The sequence below is a fragment of the Rhagoletis pomonella genome, unplaced genomic scaffold, assembly GCF_013731165.1.
Source record: "Rhagoletis pomonella isolate Grant_MI unplaced genomic scaffold, Rhpom_1.0 Rhpom_scaffold_00006, whole genome shotgun sequence".
NCBI classification, from domain to species: domain Eukaryota; kingdom Metazoa; phylum Arthropoda; class Insecta; order Diptera; family Tephritidae; genus Rhagoletis; species Rhagoletis pomonella.
Genome location: NW_023458560.1, coordinates 30,964,259 through 30,983,388, shown reverse-complemented (window position 1 = coordinate 30,983,388; position 19,130 = coordinate 30,964,259). Strand labels below are relative to the sequence as shown.

At 33.9% G+C, this 19,130-nt stretch overlaps 1 protein-coding gene across 1 annotated transcript in view; it reads right to left on the bottom strand.

The window, feature by feature from the left end:
* The window catches only part of LOC118741864 (ras-GEF domain-containing family member 1C-like), a 170,846-nt gene extending 156,377 nt beyond the window's left edge, over positions 1 to 14,469 (bottom strand). Inside the window, exon 1 of the mRNA XM_036473839.1 lies at positions 14,071 to 14,469. Coding sequence (XP_036329732.1) covers positions 14,071 to 14,469 — 399 coding nt within the window. The remainder of the gene's footprint in view (positions 1 to 14,070) is intronic.
* Between the last annotated feature and the right edge of the window lie 4,661 nt (positions 14,470 to 19,130).

Here is a 19,130-nt window from a genome sequence, read left to right as displayed (position 1 = left end):
TTTTTTATACAAACTGTTTTTTATTAGGATGGTTCTCCTTATCTGAAGCATTACCTGACGTTTGCTATTATCTGCCGATGGGCGAACGTTAAAAGAAAATATATTTTTTTTTGGTAGATAACATTCGACCAAAAAAAAACAGCAAGTACAGCAGGCTTCAAGCAGATTTCAGTTTTCGTGTACCTTAACATTGTTTTATAAAGGTTACTGCAATTATTTTATGATTTCAATGGGAACAACTTTCCTGTGTACCAAGTTACTTATTCAACAGATATCAGTGCTGATATTTGTTAAGTTGCTATGTACGAGTATTTATTTACAAACATAGATACATATGTAGTATGTGTAATTGCATGTCAGTGTGCACTTCTAATGTAGTAACATATTTTTAACTGGCCTTAGCATAGAAATTAGCTTTCTCATTGTATCAGCAATGCGTCAGCAGCGGTCATGCCGATTTAACAGCTTTATTGATTTAACCCAAATCGTGTTTGGAGTACAGTTTGCAGTCATGTCAAAGTAAGAGGGTGTACATTAGACCGCACCAGCAAAATAAAGTTCGCCGTACACCTTCGAATCTAAAATATTATTACAATGCGATTCGGTTTTTGTTTTTTTTTACCGAACATGGGAATGAGCTTTTTACATTTTTTTACCTTTCGTAAACATGAAATGGTATTATAACCAGTGATGCCAGGCATTCTTTGCTAAATTACCCACGAACGTTGGAAAAAATTCCTAAATTACTTACATCTTACAAATTTATCCCACAAAGGTCCCAAAGAATTAAAAACATATATTTCAGTGGTAAAAAAGTAACAATTCTTTCGAAATGCAAAGGCCGGTAGATTACGCATTAAAGGCCTAAACGAATTTAAAAACATCTACTATACTACTTATACACAAATTATATGGAATTTCAAACAAAAGTGTGTTAAGAAATCTTTATTTTCAACGCTGAGGCTATTTTTGAGGTGATGGAAAATATTTAATAAGTTAAATGAATTATTAAAATTTGGGTATCTAGGGGTTTCAAAAACTTTCATTTCTGAACTATATTTAGTGAAGTTGCCACATGTTTAAAAAATCAAACTCAACTCAATTTATCACTTGATTAAAATATGTATCGCAATGTTAAACAAAGGAGTCTTAACAAGAGTTTAGCTTGAAAATACTTTACAAGAGGGCTGCCATCTGTTTGAAAGGTATAATTTAATTAACTAATGCAAAATTGATGTGAATTATATATATAACATTTGGATCGTTTGTATGTTTTTTGTCATTTCATTTTTTATGTAAAGCTGTTTTTCATGGCAGAAATACACTCGGGATTTTGCCATTGCCTGCCGAGGGGCGACCGCTGTTAAGAAAAAACCCGTTTTACAAAATTTTTTTGCGATGTTGCTTTGACCAGGGCTTGAACCCTGGTGCTGCGGAGTGGAAGCGCGCACTGCTTATCACTACGCCACAGCGGCCGCCAATGTTACCATTATGATAATAATAATACTAGTCTTAAAAATTTAAGGCCAAAGATAAGTGTAATCGTAATCCTGAAATACACTTCCAAGGGGAAAAACATAGGCCTGTGTTACTTTTGATTACGTACTTGTATGTGAAATAACGCATTTTCTAAAATCTTTTAAGCAGATCGCTCTCCAATGCAGCGAACATACTTATTTTAAGCCATTTTACAAAATCTTTTATCAACTGATAAAATTTATACATATCTGGCAAACAAAATGACATATGGTAGGCAATAATTTTCGCCTGTGGAGACGCGTAGTTAGCTAGTATGTCAGTGTTGTAAAGGGTAAAATATTATTGATTAAGGCTAAAAGGCGTTCAAACGTTTCAACTTTCCCAGGCGATTAGTTGAATCAAAAGCTTATTACATCATTTAAATTAAAGTTGAACAATGCCTTTTAAATACAATGATTGTGTACGATAACGAAATAATAATATTCTGAACGAAATTTTTTGAAAACTTCATCACTGCTATACAACTTGAAAAGGAGGACAAGGGGGACATTTTTGCTCAAAGGGAGGATAGAGAAGGACAAAATTTTTGAGGAGGACAATCCTCCTGAAAGGAAGACGTTTGGTCAGCTTAATATACGGAACATTCTAGCGAATAAGTATACATAAAAATATATTCCGAACTATGAAAAAAAAATGTTAGTGTTTTTTTTTTCAAAATTAACCGTTAAAATATGTCAAAAAATCAACTACATAAATTTGCAGTTCCCGGTCTTTAAATTAACATTCCCTGCTAATGCAAACACTCACTGAGGAGGCCATGATTGTTACTCCCCAAAGGCTTGATATGCTTTAGTTTTTATAAATTTTGCGCAACACATCACTGATAATACCTTATTGTTCACATAAATATAGCATCGGCAGTAAATATCTCAATGCATTCAAAAATCTCATTCAACTTCGTTTAAATCATCAAGAAGCGCCTTTTTGTCAAGGACATTAACAAACATTGTCACATTAGCAGCGTTAGCCATTGTTGCAGAAAATTAAACAACAAAAAAGTTCACTCTTATTTCTACTCGTATGCATAATAGCCTTATCATTGTACGAGTGCGTTGGTTTTTTTTTGTTGTTTGTTACACAGCAAGTGGTGCAAAAGCCACAATTTCAATTAAACATAATTAAGTGCATGTCAATAATTACATTTTAGCCATTAAAAAGTCATTTAAGTGTTTTATTGCATTTCGTCGACAATATTATACGTGTTACAGCAACAAGAATAACAAATATATAAAAGCACCATTAACTCAGTAACACCGAGTAACTACAACAAATGTGTAAACGCATTAAACTTTTTACTGTAGCATTTTTTTTGCCTGATTTTTCCTTCTTTACTACGTCGGAAGTGGCTACGTAAATTCATCTCAACTTGGTCACACAGACACGTGCATCTAGGTATGTAGGTATATGTATAAGTAAACACCCAGCAGGAAATTATATTAATTTGAAACTAATTTGAAACTACAACGTACTGATTTATTTAACATGGCGATGTCCTAGGAAGCAGTCAATAGTCCAAGTCTGCATTTGATTTCAACTACTTTAAAATACATTTGATTTAAAGCACTTTAAAGTCTGTATGTTTCTTTTGAATACGCTTTCGTTTTGCACTTCACAGACGCTTCTTTATACTTCTAAGCTACGAATTGTTTCTTTGTGTGAAATGAGTATGAAAATTGGAAACCTTAACTTGCTGCATTTATTTCAATGTAGTCTTTAAATTAGTTGATTAGAAAAAAAATTATTGCTGCCGTCAGGGCAGCGTCTATTTTGAGCATTGCGCCAACATAAAAATTGACTCACTTTCAGTAAAATTGTAGCCACATACATCCATACACCCACTTATCTTTTCCGCAGCTGGCCTGCCCTTCTCTATGTGCGGCAGTCAGTGTGTGTTTGTGCGCGTAAAGCCTCATTTTGTTGGTTTTTTCGTTGCCATCACATATGCGCCTCATTTGATTATGTAACTGTATAATAGTATTACGCATTTTAAATAAATTACCATACATTAAACAAAACAAAATGTAACAGCAAGCCGCCGCTATAGTACGGAGTTGAAAATAACCAACGAGGCGCATTGTGGAAATTCAGGCAATTGCGCTTAAATATATGCTACTAGCGTGCAATTAATTTCGGTTGACATTTAAGCATAAATTCATGCAAATGTATGAGTGGATGTGTGTATATGTACATATTTAGGAAAGTGCACTGTGGCGAAGAATTTAAATTAAATTTATTACTGCCCTTTTAATTATGTTGCATTTAATGAATTAATGAGCGCTAAAATGTCAGCGCAAAGTACCGCAACACGCTTTGATTAATGCAATATGGGGGTTGTTTTGTTGTTGGGGCTATTTTAATTTGCTTTTTTTTTTGCTTTTGGAATGGAGATAAATGAACACTTATCATGAAAGCAGAAAATTTTGAATTTGAAACAAATTCAAATAAATGCCTTTAAAAGTGTAAAAAAAAAACATTTACAAAATTTTGTAAATTTTCTTATACAGTAAATTTTATACGATGTGTACTAGCTTTTAACCGCGGGTTTGCTTCGACGTTTTTCCACTTATATGCTAGAGAAATTAAACGTGTTACAATATTTTATTGGTGGTTTAAAAAATGTAAAAAAAAACATGGGCCAACGTTTCATTTTGCTCTTGCACAAAATAAAAACCTCCACGAAAATTTCTAAATTTAAAGAAATTTTAGGATTTGATGAACAAATTTTTTTTCTTATCGCAAAAACTCGACAAAATGTTGTTTTGTACTACCTATAACTCATCGAGTTTATTAATTTATTTAAATAAGTTTCAATAATAATTTGGTCGAATTTTTGCAACTTAAAGAAATTAAAAAGAAGAAATGGCAAATCTGGCAGCGACCCCAAAAAATTTGTGTAAAGCTTTGAAATTTTCGTGGACGTCTTTATATTGTACGTAGAACAAATAAAAGGGTACCCCATACAAAATTTATATGTTGAAATTTTAAGGACTACCTTAATACATACACTCTGTTTCACTTGGCCACATACTCCTGCAGACCCTACAGGCCTTTATGTAGGTCTTTCCACCTACTATTCCCCACCTTTTTGCTAGCGCTGAGAGATGCGGCTCTTGGTATAGCTCAGGAGCACAAGAACCTCCTCTGCCTATGAGACATCCAGAGCTGACTCGTTCCTTGCTAGCTCGTCGGCCATCACATTGCCATGAATTCTGCTGTGCCCCGGCACCTAGAATAGTATAACGACATGCCAATAAACTAAAGCCACTACTTTCTCTCTGTACTATAATGCTAGAGGTGATGCTTAGAAAGCCAAGTGCTTTGATCGCTGCCTGGCCATCTGAGAAAATTGCAATGCTGGTCCCTGCTAGCCTCGAGGCTAAAATTATGAAGAAAAGAATAAAAGCAAAGATATAAAAGATAAAAACAAAGATGAAGACCAAGGTAAATTTAAACACTTAACTTTTATAAGAACAATAGAGTATAAAAAAAGATAAAGGACAACGGAATAACATAAATGTAATAAGAACGAAAAGGGCAAAGGTAGGGTTCTGGATAGAAAAAATATAACCTTAAGCAAATGTATAAAATGTATAAGTACCTATGTATAAATATTGGTTATGAGACAAACTGCATATGTACGTAACCTAAGTTTCACTTTTCCAGTGTGACCCAGGCGCACTTATTTTCTTATTTTTCTTGTTTTTAATGAAACAAGAAACACATAAAAAATTAACTTTTTTCATCCTTTTATTAAAATCTGCATTTAAAATTTTACTCTACGTTAAAGAAAAGCAAAATTTAATTTTTGCAAAAACTGCTAATAACTAAAACTCTACTCCAGAGATATGGACTTTCAAAGATGTTGGTCGAAAAATCGACCAATGGCCGCATATGGGTTAAAGAGATGCATCAAAAGCATTGACGTAGTCGTTTTTATAGCCATTCAAGCACTTCCTTACTGATTATTGTATAAATGGAGTTCAGAATTTTTATTAAATTCTCACAAATTTCTCTACAACCGTAAACATGGTATTCTGAAGGTAAATATATATTTTAAACATGAACAAAATAAAAATATTTAGCTAGTCAATTGTATGGTATTTTTTTTCATAATAACCACTTTTCTGCATAATATATAGTACAAAAAATTAAATTTTCGAACCACAAATGCTTAGTACACAGACAAAATATAATAAGTACAATAAAAATTTCTTCATTTCCAAGAAAAGTAATAAAGCCGATTAAATTTCATCAAAAGACGCAAAATTACTTTAGCAAAGATAAATATTAATCAGACAATTTACATAGTACATATGCACATATGAACTCATTCGACTTTTGCAAGAGAAAATAGTCAATCGTTTGTTGAGTTAAGTGCCATTTGTGTAAAGAAAGGAAAATAAATTTTCAAAAAAACACATGGTTGCTCAGGAACATACTATGTAAGTATGTTTGTACAACTCACACTTGAAAATTGTGAAGTGCTCAGGTTGTCTAAATAAAGAACTGAAATTTGTTTTTCCATGTGTCTGCTGCCATCAGTTTAATAAGTTATGACTCTATGTTGACGGGTTGTGTTTGGCAATGAGCAAAAGTCACAGACCGTGTCGGAAAAAATGGCAGATTACACTCTTCTAATATAAGCTTAAAATGTCACTATTCCTATATAGAAACATACATATCGAGAACTTATATTCAATACCCTCTATATGCAATTTTCACAAAAAGTACTTTGTGATTTTAGAACTCATCTGAAACTTACCTGTCATCACTGATGGTAATTATGACTTTGCATTTTGATAGTAAATTCTTACATAAATCGTTATACAAGGTCATCATTAGGTGGATTTTTATATCAGAATATCATCTTTTGTGAAAAGTGCAGATATGTAGAGGGTATTGAATATAAACATTTTAACATTTAAAACTTCAGTTAAGATTAGTTAACGCAATTGACATCGTTTTGACTTCTAATATGAATCCTGTCTAGAAGACAATAAGCTCAACAACGGACGCATTCCGTGGTGGAATGACAACCTAGCTACAATGAGGGCAAATTCTCTTAATTACTTCAATTGAGCCAAAGAACAGGTGAACGGAAAAGGCGCCAAATTCCTTCATCGAATACTTTAAAGAGATTAAAAGTGCTATACGAAGCTATAGAAAGCTTAAAAGCGCTTTGCCCGCGGGCAAGGCGGTGCCCATCACCGTCCTAGATATAATTATGCACATGGATCATGGACCTTGCAGCGAGTTCAGAATCCATAGAGCCTTTGCCAAAACGCACACTTATGAAATAAGTCTTCTATGAAGACTTGATGTAGCATTCTCGACGCCTCATACTGACCCCTATATATTTTCTATTATTATACTACCTAGCCTTGGAAAGGATCGTAGATAGCTATGAATCGTGCGCACATATATAAGCGAATTAGCTTCGTGAAACTATATATTTCAAGATATAACTTTACACGCAACTTGAAAATCTCTCTCCGAAATTAAAATCAACTGGGAGAATGAACAATCTAAACCTGGAAAAGATAGGAACATTCATTATACTGATGTTTCCAAGGCACAGTGGTCGATCCACAGTCTATAAGGTTCCTTTTTGCCAGCATGGTCAAGTTAACTGTGCCTTTCAATTGAGGTCTGATGTGGGTTTTTCATCAGCTCTTAGCACTCATCCAATCCGAGAACTGGGCTTACTTACATCGTTTGAATACCAGAAAATTGTGAGGCCGCAGTAGTAGGGATGTAGGGGAGGGTAGTGGGGGGATGAAATTCGATTTTTTCCGAATTTCGAACATTGCCCAACCATTCGATTAATCGATTCGAAATTTGGTGGTGCAAATTCGATTTAATACGAATCTTTTCGAATTTTCCGAAATTTGTTTGAAGTGAAACTTCTTAATCGAGTTCGGAGATGTTTGCGTTAAATATTTAACACCAGGTCATAAAATCTTTATCGTTCGCTCAATTTCAAAATATGAAGTGTCAAATTAAAGGCTTGTCCTTTGGGTCTGGAACATAGTTTTAGTTTTTTGAAAAGGGTTACCACTGGTAGGAAAATCAAATTCAAATAATCGCTTCCGCAGATGTTTGCGTTAAATATTTAACACTAAGTCATAGAATCTGTATCGTTCGTTTTATTTTCATGAAAAAGAAGGTAGGTGCCACATGAAAGGGCTTGCCCTGTAGATGTGTAATATGATTTTAGTTTTGTGTCATATGTAAGAAAATCAAAATCAAATTATTTAGTAAGTTCAATAAATTACCTCAATATGAGTATCAATCGAAATGGTTTTGAATAAACCTTATTTTTTTGTTACATTTAGGAGGGCTGCCACCTGTTTGAAAAGTCGAATTTATTTAAAGAAGTGTTGTGCTTAAAATACTATTTTTGAGGTGCTTGAAGAGAGTGGCCACCTGTTTAAAAAGTTAAACTCAAATTACATTGTGCGACAGCCGAAACCAGCCTGGACTTTGTTAACATTTTCTGAAAGTAGACCCATCCAGTAGTAAAACACTCGATGGATTTGCAAAAGTTAGCTCGTATTATTATTTTATGGCCTACTAAAGTTTTCATGACTTGGCCTAAGTAGTTTTCAAAAAAGTCGAAAAAATTGTTAAAATAAATGCCTGAGCGAAATTACAGGTTAAGACATATATAATAAAATTTCATGGGAAATATTTTCGTAGAACATTTTAAGCCATTAGCTCCCGCCTAAAAGGGTAATTTTGACCCTTACTTCAAGAAATCCCACAAAAAGCAAATTTGGAAGGTCGCTGGAGGATTGATATATTCTAGAAAATTATTCTCCGGAAAATTTTAGTAGGAGTCTTCTCAGGCAAAGGCTTCATGCTACCAACGTAAAAGCCCCTAAAAATTGTAAATAAAAAATCAACAAAAAATAGTTTTTTACAAAATTTTTAAAATTGAGTTTGGAATAACAGTTCCATAACTTGGCACAGATTTTTTGTTTCGATGCATCAGATCGAAAAACATGTATTTTTTTACTTGCATCCTTAAGACAAATGGAGTGCCACACACAGTGATGGCAAATATAGTCAGAAAGAAGAAATTTGAAGAGTTGACGTTGTGGAAATAAAGATGAAATTCGATGTATATATATATACTATGTTTTCTGGCTACCAAGCAGAGATTCAAAGTGTAAAGTTGCAGAAAAGACAAAAGCTCTGCTTAGGATGCAGAAATTAAATTTTTTTCATCACAGCATAAGAGAAGACTCGCCATATTTTTCGGCATATTTAACAAAATCATTTTGTTCGTTTGTATTATCAAGTCATTCCAGAAAGTGAGCGATGTGTGTACTTATAAAATTTCAAGAGCATACAAATACGTTTGTTGTATACACAGACTTTATTTCTATAAAAATATTTATAATATTGAGTATAAAGTGCATGCAGAATAAGTTCGAGAGCAGGTACTTAAGTAACTTTTGAAATTTGTAAATAAATATATTTTAAATTTACTTTTTGTTTATATTGTTGGACTTTCGCAAATGCATGCACACATCTGTACTATGTATAACTGTACATCGTGGTGCAAACTGAATATGTTGGAATGTAGTCGAAAGTTTTGCTGGTATTTACACAACTGGCAAAGAGGCAACTTTGTGGCGTACGGTATACATAAACATACATAAATACATTTATATTTATTTATGTACATTTAAAGTTTATAACTCCATTCGGTAGATGATTACAGCCAGGCGGGCTCTACCAAGCTTCCATTAACAACTTTAGCAAATATTAACAGAGTACATACAAAAAAATTAAATACATATTTTTACACATTCGTGCATTTACTAATGAAAATTGCAAGGGAATTTTATAGTATGCATACATACATATTACCAAAACTCGATTTCATACGAATGTGCATAAGCGCCTGAAAGTATGCATGAAACAGTTCTCTGAGCTTTTAGGGTCAATATTTGTAGGCAGCTTTTTAATTGAGTTGTTAGAATGTTTGCGCTTGGTTTTTTCGAGATATGTACATACTTACATATATGTATGTATATACATATGTGACAGCAGCAAATGTTGGAAAAATAATTATATTTACATATTTTGTGGTGCCTGATCGAGCTTGCCGTCCAGTGAACTTGGCTACAAATAATATATTAAAAGGTACAAATTGCTTTGTAATAATTTTTTTAATTTTGTAAAATTTTGAAGTATAAACAAACACCGGTAAATAAGCGTAACCTCAAGTATTTTAGAAGGCTTTCCATTTTTCGCTATGACTTTAAGATTTCATAACTATCTTATTCGTTGCAAAAGTTACTTAAATATTTCCTGATGTGATCTCCTAATCGTAGTTTAGGTTTCTACCTTTTTTATTGGCATCTTAGGGCCATAGCAGGCCATCTCATCCGCTTCCTCGTCACCTTCCAGATGCTATGTCCTTTAATCTAGAAAAGGCTGAAGTTGAGCTGACCTTGCGATACAACAGGGTGCGACATTCCTGTATATGGCTTGAATTTACTACTTCCGATTCCACTGCTTTTATAACCAATTGGCTTTCGACGAAATTAATTGCCTTTTCCACCTGAATACTTGGTACTTAGTAAAGAAAAACTGGCTTTTTTGCAACAAAAATCTGAGATTGGTTGGCGCTGCAGTTGTTGGCAGAGAAAAGACGGATCTGCTGGTCCTCCGAGGTGCAACGGTTCTTTGTTCCATGTTACTCCTACGCTATCTACATATGTACGAGTATGTATAAGTAGGGTTAGGTGTGACATGGCGTATGAGTAATATTCGGTCCTATTATAGTTGGCGGCGTCGACTTCGATTTAATTTTTTCGCCAATAAAACAACCCTCATCAGTCCAAATCCGGTTACGCTGACCACAGTATAGCTGTAGTTGGACTTACGAGGGATATTATTTGATGAAAACATTATATCAACGTCGACGCCGACAACCACAATAGGGCCGATTATTTCCAACTACTATTTCATTCAAAATTATTTTGACCATTTAAAAGATGCATCAATTTTTAACGTTAGTAGCTTAATTTTTTGGCAAAAAAACAAGCTTTAAAGGTTCAGTTAGTCTAGACTTAATTTGCGTAACGTAACCTAATATGTTAGCCAACGCAACTAATTTTTGTTCAGGAATTTTTTAATGCTTATAGGTGGCAAAGTGACCATCAGCTGAAAAGGAAAATACAAAAACAAAATATATTCGCTTTTGTTGACGTGTTGACTGAACTAAACCTTAATCAAAATGAAAACAAAATACAAAAAAAATTCTACTTTTTTTTTAAATATCTTGTGAAAATTATCTGATCTGGAAAAACGGTGCACAGAACCATAATCTACGACCCAAAATTAAGTTGTCGTTCAAAACTTGAGATTTTCCCTACAGTGCACATAGGGACGAATCGACAGTATGAGACGACAAAAATGTTTACTCTATATGTATTTGACAGATTTCAATGAAATTTGGTATTTAGGGATTTTCATCATCACTGATTTCGAATATTAAATTAAATTTCCAAAATCACACTGGCGTATCCAATATGGCGGACGATTTATTAAAAAATGTATAGATTGTTATGAAGCTTGGTATCCAGAGCTTTTCGTCGTCACTGATTTCGAAATTGATATTCAATTTTAAAAAATGAAAATGGCGGATCCAATATGGCGGACGATTTCTTCAAAACTGTATAAATTTTTATGAAGCTTGGTATTTACTCCATATGTATTTGACAGATTTCAATGAAATTTGGTAATTAGGGACGTTCGTCGTCACTGAATTCGAATATTAAATTAAATTTCCAAAATTAAAAATTGCGGATCCAATATGGCGGAAGATTTATTAAAAAATGTATAGATTGTTATGAAGCTTGGTATCCAGAGCCTTTCGTCGTCACTGATTTCGAAATTGATATTATATGTATTTTCAAAATTTCAAAATGGCGGATCAAATATGGTGTTCCGAACAATATGCGTTTTACTTTTAACGCAATGCATTACCATGAGCACCATTTGAACTTATTTTGAATTTTGAAAATATAATTTCAATTTCGTAAACAAATATAACGAGGATCTCTGAATACCAAGTTTCATAACAAACTAGTATAATTAAAAAAAAGAGGTCCGCCCTATTGGATCCGTCATTTTGAAAATTTTATATCAATTTCGAAACCAGTGACAACGAAAACCTCTGGATACCAAGCTTCATACATTTTGTAAGATATCTTCCGCCATATTGTATCCGCTATTTTGAATTTTGAAAATTTGATATCAATTTCGAAATCTTTGGCAACGAAAACCCCTGGATACCAAATTTCATTGAAATCTGTTAAATACATATGGATTAAAAATTGTTGTCCTCCTATATTCTCGAGTCGTCCCAATTAACGATTTAATGAAGGGGGAAAAGGGAGGGACGAGTTCGTGATATTTTTCCTTTTGCAATTTGTTGGATTTTCGAACTATTGAAGAGAAATTGCTGTACTCGTTGGAACTTTTTTTATAACTCTAATTAATATAAAAATTTCAAAATTTTTTCAATAAAAAAAGGCAATTTATAAAATAGGTATTACACCCATTTTACAAACAACTATATTATTACCATAGATTACCACAGATTAACAGATTTTTTTGTATATTTATACTTGGTGCTTTATAGGTGGGCTTAAAGTAGTGCACTATAAAAATACTTATTTTCATTTCATTTCATTTATTCAAACAGTCCAGGAATACAACACAATATTCTTACCGACTATGCAATAAAACTAGTATCTATTAGTTAAAAATATATGTTAAGACTAAATTTTTTAATATCACTCCTGGTAGTGAGAGATCAATGTCTTTGAATTCATTTAACTCTCTCAGAATACGCCTAATCGGTGCATTAAGAGCATAAGTAAATTTAAATCTATACACAAAAAACATGTCAGGTATGTCGTAAGTTTCTGACGGGAATGTTGAGCGGAATTCTTATTCAAAATCTCAGCACAATCAATCAAACCTGTTAAGACGTTTAAAACAAATGAGCAAGCCTCTATGGCTTAACTGGAATTCCTCTGGTCGAGTAAGCATCCTTTGTCACAGGACAAGTGGGTTATCAGGATCAAGAAGATCGAGGCTCTATCAGCCTCCATTGATACTGCATAATGCAAAGTCCCTCAGCCTTCTCACCAATGCTAAAAAGGTCATAAACTTAGGCTGCGAAGAGGTTGTCTTCAGGGTCTCAACCCCCGTAGTAGTCGGTAGCAAAAAAAAAGGAAAGAGGTTTCTCAAACGTGACCACCTCTTTGTTGCTTATTTTAAAGATTTTGTCTTACCCATTTTTTCTAATGAAGGAAGTCATTGTGAAACGCTTTGCTTGATGCTCTTTGCTCGCCGCTCCACTATACGCTTAGCCTTAGCTAGTTGAGTCTTTTGTAAAAAAATTTAAACACAGTAGGAAAGATAGTTTGAATGATGAATGCTCGTCGCTTTGCTCGCCGTTCCACTATGCGATTAGCCTAAGCCAGAATTGCCCTGCTGGGACTTGTGAAAACTTAGTGAAGTGCATGATCTTTTGTGAAGAAAAACGCTCGCTCTATAGAAGAGTACATTAGAGAAGACTTCTGGAGCGGTTGCAATAGGTCGCCCCTATTGGAATCAATGGCGCGCTTACAACAAATCCCACTATATTTGTTAATCTCATACTTGCCTTTCGACATCGTAGCTAAGCTGGTAGGGCAAGTGTTGAAGTCAGACCGGGTGCTTGACTAAATCACGGTTTGGACACTCTCGGTGATATCAGGGATCACCGCGTGGCTAGGCTGGCATTTATTAGATCGTACTAAGTAAATAAATAAATAAACATACCATCTAGAGATAAGCGAATAGCGCGGACAGTAGTTGAAGGGAGGCAATAAATATATTTAATAAACAAATTTGGTATGCAAAATATCTGTCCTTAAAGAAATAGTTGATTGACTATTAATTTTTGCGGAAATCAGGTCCTCGGGTTAACTTGGTCTCGAGCTACGTTCAAGGCTATTTGGGCAATGCCTGACCACTTTTCAGTTTCAGCCATATTTGAGCAACTACAAAGGCCAAGCCCCAGTAATGTTGCAGAAAATTGTGTGCGGTGTCATCCAGCAAAGAGATTGTTGGAGTCCCGTTGACAACGTTTGGACAACTATTTGAGAAATGGGTATTGTGTGAGATCATCGAACGTTGGCAAAGAACCAGGACACGTGTAAGTGCAAAGTCTTTCTGGACGAGGTTGAAGCAGAGGTAACCAATCGACTACAATATGAATTCGCCTTAAGTATTTTTGCAGAACATTTTAACTCTCTAACTGCCAATTTTACAAAGATCTTCAAAGAGACCTATAGCAAATTTTTTGCGAAAAAATGTATCGAAAAATTTTACGTTGTTATAACAAAAAACAAAAAAGGGTTTAACACGAAATTGCAAACGCTATAACGTTACAAAAGTCCAGCTTTTAAAGCAAAACACTATTTTTTTTAAGTTACTACTTTTTTCTCTCAAACTTACCTCGAGTTTCTGAAACCCCAATTCCAAATCGTACGCATCCAACTGTTCGCTGTGTCTGCGCCGATATCGCACTCCGTCGCCATTTGTCGTCGTCGTCCCCGCCGCCGCCGCCGCTGCCATTGCCTCGGCCAACGCATTTTCAGCGGACGTCGTATATATGGCCATACCAGTATCGCCATCGATGCCGATGTCCCCACCAACACCAACACCAATATCATCATCCCTATCCGCACCATTGTCACCAACACCACTGCGGCCGCCAACATTATTGTCATCGTCCGCCGACCGTCCAGATTTGTCACGATCACGTTGTCCGCGCGATTTTTGTAAAACTGTTTGTCTGCAACGTGTACCACAAGCGATTGCCGATATTTTACTAGCATAATAGTACATAGCCATGTGTCACGTTTGAATTGAGGTCCGGAGGTATTGGCCGGACATTTGTGCTTACTGGCGGAATATTGATTGCGTGCGACATATGCGGGAAAAGTGGCAAACAAATTGAATACACTGGGGTGAAGGAGTCATGTTCGGTTTGCTGGCACTGGGATTTATCTTCTTTTATTTTCACGGGGTTTAAGTATCTAGATACTCACGACAAATCTCTTATCTTAATGGTTTAAATTTATGTATTTATGTACCTGCATATTTTTGGTTTGCATTTGCTGACGATGTACATAGTTACACATTTATTTATTGACTTTATTAACATTTTCTTCACAACGTGTAAAGTAGCAGTTAGTTTGAGCTTCTGCTGATAATTTATTCGGTTAAACAACTTTTCATTTGCAATTACTGCTTTATTAGTTTTTATTGCAGTGAGCCCATTTTACGTGTACTCTGCTCGAAATCTCCTGAAATAAAGAAGAAAAATTTCATTAGATACGTGGGAAGAAAATTCTAGTGAATGTTCATATCTTAATGGCGTGGTAAAAAATAAATAAAAGTTAAAGTTATAGCATTCAACAAACTTTTGAAAGAATTTAAATTTTTTAAATTAAATCTCTTAGAAAAAATTTGAATATACAATTTTGTATCCTATTCGATTTTAGCAAGTGCAAGTTTGAAATAGCTAGGACTTGTCGCTGACTTTAGGTATTTTTTTTTTGCTGACGAGTTATGCATTTTCTTACATACGAAGTATTTTCGACGATTTTTTTATAATAAATATTACGTTCTTCATTAATTTTAATATATTTTTCTAATAGTAATGTTCGACTTACGAATAAAATGTTGTTTTGTGTTCGTCGAGAGGGGACTTTAGTGCTTAATTGCCTGCTAAATTTCATACACTTTTTCACCATATCCTGTAAACACTAATCGCCAGTAAAACATCGTTATCGACGTTAGTGTTAAAAAAAAATGAGGCACTCTTTTTTAAGTCAGACGGATTTCGTAAAAAAATAATATTATACCAGAGATTCGCTTGAAATTTTTTTTATGGGTTCTTAACATACATGAAATAAGCTAACACGTATTCGAGGATTTTTTTTCTTCGCAGATATAATTTGTTAAATTTCGAATTTTTCCTCGTTCTGACTAATCATGTACTTTTAAATTTTTAACACCTTGCTAAGTATATCTCATTATAGGTTTTCGAAAACAAATAACAAAAAGTTCTTGAATTTCTCAAAACAAAACATCTGATCTTGAAAAAAAAAAACATTTTAAAAATTGTTCTTGAAAATTCCCCATGTTTTTAAAGTATGATTTTTATAGATAATTAAACAAGAATTACCATGGTATGATTTTAAATCCCTAATTTACTGGTCTTCACTATGTAAACCAACTTCAAAAATTTCAACTGTTTATAGATAGGAGAGTTTTAGGATAACCATGAATATCTAGGTTATTTTACGTATACATAAAACCAACAAAAAAATAAAAATAAATTCAAGAAAATCGAAAGTGTGATACCAAAATTTCTCATATGGGAAAAACGGCCCTTAAAGGAATTTTTCTCGTGGACGATTGCTTCGCCAAATATAATATGGATATTTTACTTCAAACCAATTGCCAGCTTCTACTCTCACAGACTTCTTGCTAAAATAATTGGCGCGTATTCATAGTCCAGCCACTAAGTCGAAACTAATAAAGTTGCAACTTAAATTGAAGTACCAACTTAAAATTCACTTCTATTCATAGTCGCATTTCAGACTTCTACTTAGTAGTTTTAACTTAGTTTTACGATATTGCAAAACGAGTGTGAAAATTTATCGATTTTTCTTTACGATATTTTGGAAAAATGACATTCTTATTAAATAATGTCAAGTTCGATCATCCGTTTATGTAACTTTTACTTTCATCGCATGTTTAAGCAAACGAGTAAGGTATAAGTTTCTTGTTAATTGTTGTTAATTGTGTGAAATAGCCAGAACTACCGCAATGATGTGAAGTCGATGTTTATCGAAAGCATGCTGTGAAACATACAAACACATATCTAAATGTTATGCACCAATTTTCTCTAAAAGAAAAGCTTTGAAATAGACTTATTATTTGAGCATTTATATATGTATGTAAATCATTCCAATTATAAAATTGTGTTGTAGCCTTATTCGAATTGTAATACGCATTTAATATCATCTTCCGATTCAAATGGATCGCTCTTTGTAAATTTTAATTGGAGATCATTCAATATTATCAAAATCACGCTCTGCCAACTTAATTTTTACAAATTTCGTATTTTTTTCATTAATTTAATAAAATACTTCTTCCTAGTTACGACTTAATTGCAGCTGCAACCGAAACTAAATTTTAAGTTGGTACTTAGCCAGAAAAGTCGAAACTAAGGCGACTATGAATAGCTTTAGTTGTAACTTAGGATAGTTTCGACTTAGTTGTGAACTAAATATGACTATGAATATGCGCCATTATGTTTTGAAAAAAAGTTCTAGATCGAGGGGTGTGGACGAGAGGATACCAATTTCTTAAACCTCAATTTTTTCAGTGGTAAAAGACGGAGGATGGAAAGAGCGGGGTTTTTAAGCCTTATATCACACAAATACTTGCATGGGGTCTGGAGTGACCCCAAAAAAAGTGTTGAAAAAGAGTGTAAGAAATTAATAATACAAGGTGTGTATTACTACAAATATTATTATAGATTGGCGCTTACACATATGTTAGTGTTTGGCCGAGCTTCTACAAATATTAAAGTTCTTTATTATCGTTAACTTAAAAAAATGTAACTTTGACTTCAAAATGTAACTTTGATTAAAAAATAAAAACTTATCTCCGAAAAAACATTTTAAGTTAGTGGTCACACGGGGTCAGCAATGAAGAGAGTAGCGAGGAAGCTAGAGTCGCCTGAGCCCTCCGGGGTGGAATAACAAAGATGCAGACAAGTCGGATCATACTAGCAATGCAAGTACCCTCCATATGAAACCTAAGATTGGCTAACAAAATCTTTGAGTGCCAGCTACACATGCAATTTGATATGTAATGCTCTTGAGCTAGACCTGAAATGGTCCCGAAAAAGTCCTCAACTATCATCGAACTAGCCACGAAATAGTCTTAAAAAAGCCCAGAACTTTTACCGGAATGGTTTAGAACTAGACCCGAAAAAGACCTGAACATATTCCCAACTGGTCCTGAACTAGGCCCGAAAAAATTCCGAACAAGTTCCGTACTACTCCCGAAAAAGTAATGAACCAGATCCCGAACTAGTCCGAACCGAAATGGTCAAGAAAAGGTCCCAAGCTATATCAACGAGCAGCCTGGCTAAAACAGCTAATTATATTTATTTTCATTTGTACTATTTCTGAATTCGTTTTGGCTACCGGGTGCAAAGAGTTTATTTATTCCTTTCCAAACCCAAGCGAAAATAATTTCAGTATTTTTAAAATCTCCGCCTATGCCTCTTGTCAATACACTACTGTAGTGCATACGCATTAAACTATGCAGCGAAAACATGTAGACACTTATATTTCCTTTTTTTAATTCTCTTAGCAAATACTACGTACAATCACTTGCAAGAACAGTAAACACAGGCTATTTGTAATGAGAAAAATTACAGATTTTCTGCCGTTTAACACAAGAAGCAGTTACAAATTATCAACTGGGTTAACGCAAATTTTACCCATACCGGAAGCAAAGATGTTTACATATCCGAAAACCCATTGCTTGTTTTCTGCTCAGTTCGGGCTATTTCCTGCAGGGTATCAGTTATTTATGTTGCATTGGCTGTGAAAAATATGCTAAAACAGAAACCTTAAATTTCTGCTTCCACTTGCCAATCCGATTATAAATGTAAACAAACATAGCTGATGTACATACAAACACTCTTGTGCCCTTGAAGGCATATATATATATATATGCAAATAAATATTTAATGCCCAAATAAATACATACTTAGAAGTTTATGTGTGCCTACACAAACTTGAGCCATAATAAATTTCATATGCACATATGTAGGTAATTTCGACCGACAACCGAAAGAAGTAGCCGCATTCAACAGTCAGGACCAACACATAATTGGCTGCGAAGTTGAAGAAATTGAAGGATGTTGTGGAGAGCGGTTAAAATGGCAGTTGGCAAGTCAGTAAGGCAATTTGTGAGTTGAAGTGATTTCTGACGTAGCTTTTAAATTAAGTTTACGAACATTGCATTTGAAATGAGTTTAAGCTGTGATGTCAGCCGGTAGGGAGGTAAATATATAAGTACATATGTGTGCCACGAATGTGGAAAGGAAAGTGTAGTAAGTATGAAAACTGCTAGCTGTTGCTTAAAGTGAAGGCTAAAAAGTGTAGAAAAGAATTATGTGGGCTCTTTTCCAAAATTTACTATATGTACATATGTATGGTTGCACTACAGCAGGAGTAGTGGGGGTCGCTGCTAGATAGAGCTGAATTCAAATTTATCGCAACTATTTTAACAATAAATAATTTATTTTTTTAATTTATTAAATTTATAAAACAATTAATTTTTTTAATTTTATTCAAATTTATAAACTATTATTTTTTTAATTCAACAATTTATATTGAGCTCGAGGACGTTTTTTAAATGAAAATTTATTGTGAAAAGCAACAATAATTTGAAAAAATGGTAGAAGTGATAGCTATTTC